Source organism: Lissotriton vulgaris, chromosome 10 (genome assembly GCF_964263255.1).
Source record: "Lissotriton vulgaris chromosome 10, aLisVul1.2, whole genome shotgun sequence".
NCBI classification, from domain to species: Eukaryota; Metazoa; Chordata; class Amphibia; order Caudata; family Salamandridae; genus Lissotriton; species Lissotriton vulgaris.
Window position 1 is genome coordinate 1,037,991,941 of NC_141698.1, and position 10,616 is coordinate 1,038,002,556.

Sequence of the window (10,616 nt, forward strand, 5' to 3'; positions counted from 1 at the left end):
AGGCTGCAGACAAGACCATTTTTTAAATAACAGGATATTAACATGTCTCCTTTTGTTTGACCTCACTACCCCTGGCCTCATATGTCAACCTTGTTGTTTCCCCTACAGGCTTTTTCAGGGTTCTACTACACGGCCCATGCTTTAAACCTCACTGGATACTTCTCTCTTGATGAGTTCAACACAAGCGTGTGGTCCTTCTGCATGCACAACTGGAAAGAGGTAGGTCTGTTTTGTTGCCGTGCATGCTCCTCAGTGTCCACCAGATGTCACTGTTGTCTCAGTATTCTATCTCTGATCTTGGCCTCTCCACGTTCGTCCGTCTAACACAGCCAGTCTTGCATGGTGTAGTCTAGTGGACAAGAGATTGACAGTCTAATGTCTTAAATCCACTATATCCCCATATACACTAAATAAATTCTACTCAATGAGTTTGCATCTTGAAATGGGGAAAAAAACCATTGGGCATTGAGTTGACTAACACCCCCCCCCCCCCCCCCCCCCCCAAGATACATCTGAAAAATACCAGAAGATGAAGCATCTTCTTCTGAGATGCCAGAGAGAAGAGAAAATCAGTGAACACGGAGTTGACATGTAAGATCATGCTGAATTTATAGTCCCCAATGATGTCATTTTAGAGAGGAGTTGTAGCTTATCCAATATAAGCCCTAAGGCATTCATGGGGTTTTAACGTATACCCCACAGTAGGAGGATTAGATGTAAATTCCTCTGATCGCAGTGTTTTGGAGAATAATTTACCTCTGTAGCGCCTGAAACTAATCCGATGGTTGTAGGCTGGGAATATCAAAGCCAGGCTATCGATGAGTCACAATATCATGACCATAAAATGGAGGGATAAAATATCAAAAGGCAAGTTTGTGTATATTTTCTATACTTACCTCCACATGCCTAATGTGGTGATATAAATATCTTCAAGGTACATATGTGTAGAGTTCTGGACAGTAAATCCATACCTTCCTCTGTGCTCTGAACTATTCGATATTATGTCTCATGATATGGTCACAATATTGTGACCTGTCAATATGATGGCTTCGATATTACTGCAATCGATTCAGCGCAGCTCTAAGATCAACCACATTCGGAGTGTCAGCAGAGCAGGTCTGAAACATCCTTTGTGAATAATGATGCATAAAGGCCTGATGTAAATATCAAATAATGCCTGGGGGGGAGCCCTGGGGTAGCCCATGCTCCAGCCTTGTTGTAAGAGATTAAAAAATGGTCACAGCAGACAGCGGTGAGCCTGTTGCTCTAAAAGGACTGGAACCACTTTGGTCAGGAGTGGCCCGTGCAGGTAAGAGCTGTGGGGCGGGATGTGATGGGGACGATGAGGGTAAATTAAAATATGAATCCATTTTTCCTCGTCTGCTGCGCCCCGCCCCTCCGCTCTTACCTGCACTGGCCGCTCCTGACTTTGTTTAATAAGCATAGGCCCCTTGCTGTTCCAGGCTATTGCCCAAGATATTGTTGTTGTCTATTGTATTCAATGCCACATATCAACATCAACATGAGCTCCAAATGTCCCTGTCAACTGTTTGGTTGATGATATGTTAGGAGACAAACACCTCCTCTGGCTCTCAAACAGAGTCTCTCAACCAACCTTTAAAATCATTGAAACATAGGCAGTCTTTAGAGACACCCATCCCTGCACCTGGCCAATCACACTCCAGCTCTGTGCACCTTCCTAGCCAGGTCCCTCCCACCAGTGCTTAGTTTGTAAAATATTAAATGCCAGGGTTCTGACAAGGAGGCCGCTGCAGCTTGCGCCACCCATCGCCCTTGTCATCGCTGCCAAAACAACTACCAACCATCTCTCTCACATGTGAATGCAACAGTTCAGATTATTTCAGGTCCCAAAAGCTAAAGGAATTGCTGTGGAGGCAGGTGTTAGCAATGTTTTAATGTATATTGTATTCCTATAAAACCTTTGTTCTGCTCATCTCTAAATTAAATGAGCAGCGCCCCACATGTAGACTCACCTTAACTTCGATTCCAGAAATCAGCCATACCGAAGTAGACATGCTCCTTAATTTAATTAAATCTGGATCACCGACTGATCTACTACCAGCCGCGATGGTTGCGCCACTGGGCAGCATTCTGGCTCCAAGCCTCAGAGCATTGATTATTATTTCCCTCAAGGAAGTTTGGATTCCTCATGATTGGAAAATGGCGGTAGTGAACCCATTTGTAAAAATACCACGCTACCTTGGTCAGACCTCAATAACCTGCGTCCCATATCCCTCCTACCCTACATCAGCAAGATGACGGAGAGACACGTCAACACTCATCTCTCTAAATTCATCGAGGCAGCGGACGGTCTGGACCCTTCTCAATCTGGGTTCAGGCCAAATCATAGCACAGAATCAGCTCTCCTCTCCGTGACCAATACCATCCGAATGGCACAGGATAGAGGAGGCTCTATGATTCTGGTGCTATTAGTTTGTCCGCTGCCTTCGACACGGTGTCTCATGACACCTTGATCAGTCGTCTGGAGGGAGTAGGAGTGCAGGGAACTGCTCTATCATGGTTGAAAAGTTTCATCTCGAACCGATCCCAAAATGTTCGCATGGGCTCTCACTATTCCACCTCTAGAGAGCTCACTAACGGGGTCCGACAGGGCTCATGTCTAAGCCCCACATTATTTAATGTGTATGTGCCCCCCCTGGCGAAGGTCGCAAGGAAATTTGGGTTCATACCAATATCCTATGCAGACGACACCCAGCTGCTGTTCCCATTCCAAAACATGACCTCAGCAGTAAGGAATTCCTTTGCTGCTGGAATGAGAGCCATAGCCGGATGGATGACCTCCAATTGCCTACAGTGTAATGTGGGCAAGACGGAGGTCATGCTCTTTGGGAATGCCCCACTCCTTTGGTCACCTGAGTGGTGGCCTCCAGAACTGGGCACAGCTCCTTGTCCTAAGGAAAGTGTGAAAAATCTAGGTGTCAAGTTAGATCAATCCCTGGTACTAAAAGATCATGCCACACAGGTCACGGGAACCTGCATGAGAGTCATTGGCCTACTCAGGAGGGTGTTCCCATACTTAGCTGACTATCATCGGAGAACACTAGTACAAACCTTAGTTATGAGTAGGCTTGACTACTGCAACGGATTGCTTATATCCGCTAATGCAGAACAGCTGAAGAGACTGCAGTTTGTTCAAAATACTGCTGCCAGATTGATCCTTAATGTCCCTGCGAGATCCCCCTCACATTCCTTACTGAGCAAGGTACACTGGCTCCCAATACGCCAGAGAGTACAATTTAAGATATGTTGTACCATCCATAAATGCTTGTACGGAACTGGCCCTAGGTACCTGACTGAAATCTTCCAACCCTATCAACCAGGAAGATCCCTAAGATCTGAAAATCAAGCTCTGCTACAGATCCCTAGGATCAAAAGAGAAAGACAAGGAGGCCGGGCCCTGGCATTTAGAGGTCCTACTTTATGGAATTCATTACCCCCTTTCCTAAGACAAAATTCCAATCTTGTTACTTTTAGAAAATACCTGAAGACGTACTTGTTTCTTACCCAGCAATCCTAGATATGTCATACAAACTTTCTGTCCTTACTTATCTTCGGAACAATCACAGCGCGGAGATATCTCCCCGGAGATCGAATTCCTGCGCTTTAGAAGAAACATAAATAAATAAATAAATAAATAAATAAATGTGGTGGACTGTTCTAAATATGGTATTGATAATGAGGTGCCGGTACTGAGCACCGGAAACCAATTAAGTGCTAGTGCTGAGAACTGGAAAGCACCAGCTCAAATTAAGCACTGCCTCCCACAGAGTCCATCAATCGGCCCTGCTTATGCCAGCGGATATCTGAACTAATCCCCCTCATTGGGTCGTGTTAGCTTTGTATGTCTGGGACCAACAGGAGCATGACCACACAGTAGACTCACCTGTGTAATACCACTTTCTCTACTGTCACCGAATCACATTGCTAGGATGCTTTTTCACTCTATAAGGGGAGAGGGACCCCTGCATATATTGTACTGGTACTCTATTAGATGCGTATCAAGGTCTCAACTGATGCTAGCTTTAGGGAGCTACCTTAGCATTTAAATAAAGCAATAAAGTAATTGATTAGATTCAGTGACTCTGCTAGGAAAGAGGCCTGATTCGAATTCTTTAGGCATAGTCTAAGGGTTAATACATTCCTGTAATTTGTTATTGTCATTAATATTAGCCTTTATGTATTAATACCAATAATACTAAAAACTTGCTTTACATTGCGCTTCATACTGCAGTCTCTAAGCACCATAAATACCAGGTGTTACTATCACCCAATGTTATGGTAGTTGATTTACCTTCCTCTGTAGGATGGATGGGTAGGTTGATCTTTTTGTGTTGTGATTCATACTTTCATACATGTGTTCTTCAGGATCAAAGTGAATGTCAGCTGTGAGCATTGAATTCCATTAGCCATGCTGCTGGCTTCATGGTATATGTACCCACTGGTTTTTACAAGAAGAAGCCTGCCTAGCATGCTGTGGAGGGCTTCACAGGTGAAGGGAGACGATCCAGCGTATTAAGCAAGGGGCTAGAGAGGTAAAAACATCTACGGAGTTGGCCTTTGGTCGAGTTACTCAAGGGGGTTCAGATGGAAAACTGGAAATCTCTGCAAGTTGCCGAGCTATAGGCTGAGACAACAGGTTCTCCAGTGAAGTGCCACACGTTATTTTATGTTGGTTATTGGTATAGTGCTTTATGACATCTTATGGCCATCCCCAGAGGGTAGCGGGAACTTGAGATAAGTACAAGACCAGGGCAGAGGAAAGAGGAAAGGTCCAGGGGCGGCTCCTCTGCAATGGCGAAGGAGCATTGCCCCACTGGCTCTGAGCCAGCAGGTGAAAAAGTAAAACAATGTTGTTCAATGTTTTACTGTTCATTTTCTGGCTTTGATCTAGCGTGTGTAGGGAGGGGGAGGCCGGGCAATGGGAGAGGGGGGACTGCTATGTGCACTTCTAAGTGCGCATGTGAGTTTGGCCACCCGTCTCAGTCTGGCCAAACACACATGCGCACTTAGGTTTCTTAAACCTGGCTGTATTTAACAGCTGGGCTGGAGCAACAGCACAGACTCCTGAGCGGAGTGCCTTTTCCACCCGCTCAGGCCAATCCAGCGCTGCTCCCATAGCATGAGAGCAGTGCCGGGATTGCACAGGGAGTCTGTCCCAGTGTCTTCTGGGACCAGGAAGAACATGGAGGCGCAACGTGGGAGGTGGCCGGCAGCTTAAGGTAAGATACTTTTTAAGCAAAAATATTATTAACACCCCCGCACAATAAACCCCTGTGCGATACACCCCGCACTCCCTCTCCCATGCTCCCTTCACCTGCTCCACCACACTTTGTTTGTGGCGGCCTTCAATGTGATAGGTCCTCCGTATATAAGGGTATCTATCCTAAGACCCGCCCATGTCTATTTGCTGTTCTCCTCACACGTCCACATACTGTGATTTATCAATATCCACCTTTTGCTCTTACATTTTGGATTGTACCAATTGTCTTTTAGATGCCATTTGTCGCATACGGTTCAGATTCAGTGTTTGGTGCAGTTTTTGAGAAACAAATTTTGTTTAGTCAGAGGAGGTAGTATTGTATTGATCATGTTTTAATGTTTGTATGTTTTCGGGTCAAATCCATATGTCTAAAAAATCAAACTCTGTATATTTATGAAATCTGTAATGCGTGTTGTAAATGGGTTAAATATTTGTTGTAAAAATGATTTATGATTTGTCTCTCAGATTCCACTCATGGTGGCCAAGTTTGAGGAGAAATACGCTCGATCGTACTGTTTTTCGGCCAACTACATTTATTACCTTCTCGTGCATGGCTATAAGTTTGATGCAGATACCTGGTCTCAAATTCAGTTTCAAAAAGAGGTTTGTATCATTTTCTACTTTCCCATCACTCATTTCAGCTACCTCAGCTACGGGAAGTTTCCAAATGTTGTTACAATAACCGTAGTCAAAAATATGCGAGGAATACTTTATGCCTATCTCCTCCTACCGTATCACACTTTATTCAATTGTCAGTGCATAGAATCTGCCTGAATAAAATTCCTGTAAGCCGTCCTGTTAGGTCTCTTGGCACTCATGCACTATCTGTTATAAGACATATTTTGGGATTACCAAGAACATACCGGGGCTTGGAATCCAACCATTGTTTGTCATTGGTTGGCTTTCCTGCCACTCTTATTTATCTGCTTGTTATTCGTGTCCCAGCTGGTTAATCTTGTGTTTGTCCATCCCATGACACATTGACTCTTTATCATCACTTTTAATTGCCTGGCTTCTGTGCTTCCACTGTTTGTTTTTCAAGCACTACTTTTTTGTTAAGCACAAAAGAGTTTTTCCAGCTGACTCCCTCATGAACTTCTCTCCTCCTGCACTTTGTGTTGCTTTCTGTCCTTCATGTGTTACTCCTCGCCCCCTCCATGTTGCCCTCACCTTCATGTACTTCCTCCTATTACTTTCTCGCTTGTCTGCTTCTACTGCACCTGCTCCACGTTGCTATCTCACATGTTGCTTCTCCCACCTCCACCCATGCTCCCTGTTTTGCTTCCACCCACTTGAGGTTTCCGCCCAACCCCCAGTGTTGTTTCTGCCCCATGTTGCTTCCCCACACCTGCTTTTAAAAGAGAATGCTTTCATGCATTTTTCTTGTTTTAGTTATGGATCCAACTGATCAGTTCTATTGACCATGCATTTAACTAGCAGAAACAGCAGCTGATTACAATAGCAACCCCTGCTAATGTGAGCGTATACTCCATAGTTGTCGTTAACTAGAGTACAGGGAAGGGCCATTGACTTCCAATGTGGACCCTCTAATCCAGTGCCCTAGCCCTCGTCTAACATTGTGTTATCAATTGTTGGATAATGGTTTTGTGTTGTTCTTTGAAACCCTGAGGTTCTTCTAATTTGCTCTGTTTTTTCTATTACAGGTTGGCGATAGCAGCATTGCTTGGTCCTTGGGATACATGCTGAACCTCACAAACATGATCCCTGCGGAGAGCAAACTTATCCAGATGCCCATGAGTGCTTCAGTGTTTGCTGGACTTCTCTTCTTGTTCACGGCTCTGTCTGTACTGTGCTTGATCTTCCTGGTTATCTCGCTGATTCGCGCCTGCTGAGACAGACACTGGGGACTGGACACAGCCCACAAGGATGTTGGAACAGTTGAACGGCCCTCCCTCAGCGGCAAAGGTTTATTCCACGACTTGCACACAGGGGGCCTGCCGCAACGTGTCGACATCTCTTCCAGTGTGCAGGCGGCAGCTCACTCGAATGATTCTACCCTCCGCTTGTTGAACTTTGTATTGACTGATCATGGTGATTGTGCAGTATTTTGCATTTGCGTGAAAGTCCTGAACATGTTACCTGAGTCTACCTGGTCCTAAACAGAAACTTAAACTCTAGTGTGCTCCAAGAAGCCAGTTGAGACTAAAGCCGAAAAGGGGCATACCACAATGAAATTCTCACCCAATATTGCTCTCAATGATGTTTGTGGCACAAATCTGCATTTCTTCTAGGGGGTTTGTGGGGTCTATGGGGGACTGAGATTATTTTTGCTTTCAGTTCAAAAGCAGTGACCCACAGATTGATTGACGCGGTATCTTGTTAGTGCCACCAGGCTGACCTTGTGAAGCAGGGAAGGCCACCACCTTTAGGTAATGCCTTTCAGGACGCTTTAAAATACTGATGAGGTAAAACAAAATACCAAAATTGGTACCAGGAAGTAAAAACACTCATAGATTTAGTGTTTCCACAACAAGCCCCAAATGTTGCTGCTGCAGTGTTCGGAGGCCTCTATACGTATGGCCATGCTATGTTTCACATTACAAGCTGCCCATTGGGTGCCAGTCAAGAAAACAATACTATTCAAGTTTCTGGTAACAGCCCTTAAGGATATCAGTGAAAATGTCCCTTTAAATGTAGGGATAAAGGTCTCATTGCAAACTGGATGGGCAGCCTGTCGGAACTGGCGCATAAGCAGAAACCCGCCCACCACACCCTGGAGGAGGACTACACACCCCATTTGAACCTGCCTGGTGGTTATTACTGTGTTGACACTTCGTCTGCTTCAATGGTGGGTGCACTTTCAGCAGAGTTGAATGCCAAGGTTCTGCAGAAAGAAGCCCCATAACCAGGATCTCCATCCAAATGCTGGTGATGTGGAGGACACTTTCTTCCTAAGCATCATGGCCAACTGACTATTTTCCTTTCTTGCACGAGGGTCGCAGGAAGGACGCATCTGTGGTGGCGGCGCTGCACTAGTTAGTGTGCAGCTTCTTCCACTCTGATCCAGCAGCCTGAGGGGCTGGTCGCCCGGTCACAGGCTTCCGCCAGTGGAAGCCCCTGGCCACCTTGGTCATGTTGTGTATCCCTGATCAGCACCAAGGCGTGTCTCTGTCAGAGCACGTTAAAAATATCACAACCATTATCACTTCCACTTGTAGAGCCTCAGAAGTTTTGCTTAAAGTGCTGAACAGGCTTTCCCAGGTTCCTTCCCCTTCCCCAAACTGAGACTTCTACATGTCTGGGGATCAGACTGCATACTCATCTCCATCACCGGCTAGAGGAGCATTGGAGCTGCTTGTTCTTGCTTGTGCAAGTATTGTGGATGGGATAAAAAACTCCTGCTGTAACTTACACTGGGGATACTTTTATTTTAGAAATGCATGTGTACATGACACAAGGATGTTCATTCAAAATGGAAAACTTGCATACTTTGTTCAACACATATTCTAAATATTTTTTGCCCCAGTTTTCACACAGATGAAACCCAGAAGAACCAGCACTAAAGCTCTTTTTACCTAAGCAGGAAAGGTTTATGTAACCCTGGCAAAGGGCAGGTTTCCCTCTCGAAGGACCACAAAAGATTGCCAGGTAGATCTGTATCTTTGTGTTGGAAAACATGCAAATAGTGATCAAATTGCTATAGTAGTATTCAAAATTCTGCGGACATCCTGGTGTGCTGTGGCCCAGATAAGCTTGGGAATCCTGCATAATCACCTGGAACTTCCTGAACTGCAAGGAGATCAGAAAAGCTATCACATACCACAGCTATTCTGTCTGCCTGACAAGCAACTAATCAGGGTGGTCTACACTAAAACAATTTTGATTGGTCACGAAGTGTCCAATCAAAATGACTGGTGCATTAAGCCAGTCAGAATTGGTCTCTGTATTTATTATGTATGTATGTATTGTGGCTTATATAGCGCACATATCACCCAAAGGCATCAAGGCGCTGGCCTTGGGAACCCGTCCTGGCTTTTTCCCTGTGAGATAACCCCTACTGGGCATCCCCAAGGTGAAAGCCAAGACTCCCGCAGCGGGTGGGCCGCCATAGTGGAGATTAAGCAAGCTATTGCCCAGAGTTGCAGCGTGGGACCCCATGATTAGAGTAGGCACCGAGGCAAGAATTATCGAGTCCGTGGACAATTTTGGGCTCAGGACCCTGCCGCGTCGGGAATTGAACCCTGGTCCCGGGTCGGGAATTGAACCCTGGTCCCGGGCCAGACCTCTGCATCAGGGTCTGCCGCTCTAATCAGTGACATACGATTTTGTATAACTTAATATTTATAACAGGCTCAATGGCAATGAAAACATTGGAAGGAGGGTGGCAAAAGAAAGAGAGACGCACACTTGTACCATGAAGGATATTTCCTTATATTTAAGAATTGATAATGAAAAATACATGTAAATAACTTGCGACATACAAATATTATACAAAGTGCAGTGTATCCCAAGTGAATATTAAGCGAACCAAGAAAGTGTATAACAAAGTGAACTATACAGGTTTCAGCTGTGAATATTTACAAAAAACAGGAAACTAGACTCTAAACCAATTATATCAACAAATGATTAGCCAGCTGCTATAAAATTATAGAAACTGTGTTGGTCTGATTTGTTTCCTAGGGCGTCGACGGCGTTTCGACCATTAGAATAAAGGTCTCATCAGGACTGGGCAGTGAGGGACATCTTGCACCAGGGTGATAGTAGCCCAAGCGTGTGAAAGTAAACTGAATTTACTTACAGTGAACCCGGCCGGGCACACTGTAGGCACAGTTGGTAGCGTGTCTTTATTTTGTTTAGTTTTAGATATTCGCGGTCAATGCCGTTCCACCGCCAAGTTTCACAGGTGTGCTTGGCGCTTTCAAATCGTGCTGCTCGATGGCTGGCTCCGATCAAACCTCTAGTAAGGGGAGTGTCCCTCACTGCCCAGTCCTGATGAGACCTTTATTCTAATGGTCGAAACGCCGTCGACGCCCTAGGAAACAAATCAGACCAACACAGTTTCTATAATTTTATAGCAGCTGGCTAATCATTTGTTGATATAATTGGTTTAGAGTCTAGTTTCCTGTTTTTTGTAAATATTCACAGCTGAAACCTGTATAGTTCACTTTGTTATACACTTTCTTGGTTCGCTTAATATTCACGTGGGATACACTGCACTTTGTATAATATTTGTATGTCGCAAGTTATTTACATGTATTTTTCATTATCAATTCTTAAATATAAGGAAATATCCTTCATGGTACAAGTGTGCGTCTCTCTTTCTTTTGCCACCCTCCTTCCAATGTTTTCATTG

The 10,616-nt window shown here is 44.8% G+C and overlaps 1 protein-coding gene across 1 annotated transcript in view; it reads left to right on the forward strand.

Annotated features, from left to right (window-relative positions):
* Positions 1-9,208, forward strand: part of ENTPD3 (ectonucleoside triphosphate diphosphohydrolase 3) — a 140,715-nt gene extending 131,507 nt beyond the window's left edge. Inside the window, exons 8-10 of the mRNA XM_086942082.1 lie at positions 109-219; positions 5,768-5,905; positions 6,967-9,208. Coding sequence (XP_086798208.1) covers positions 109-219; positions 5,768-5,905; positions 6,967-7,155 — 438 coding nt within the window. The 3' untranslated portion in view covers positions 7,156-9,208. The remainder of the gene's footprint in view (positions 1-108; positions 220-5,767; positions 5,906-6,966) is intronic.
* Positions 9,209-10,616: the final 1,408 nt, after the last annotated feature.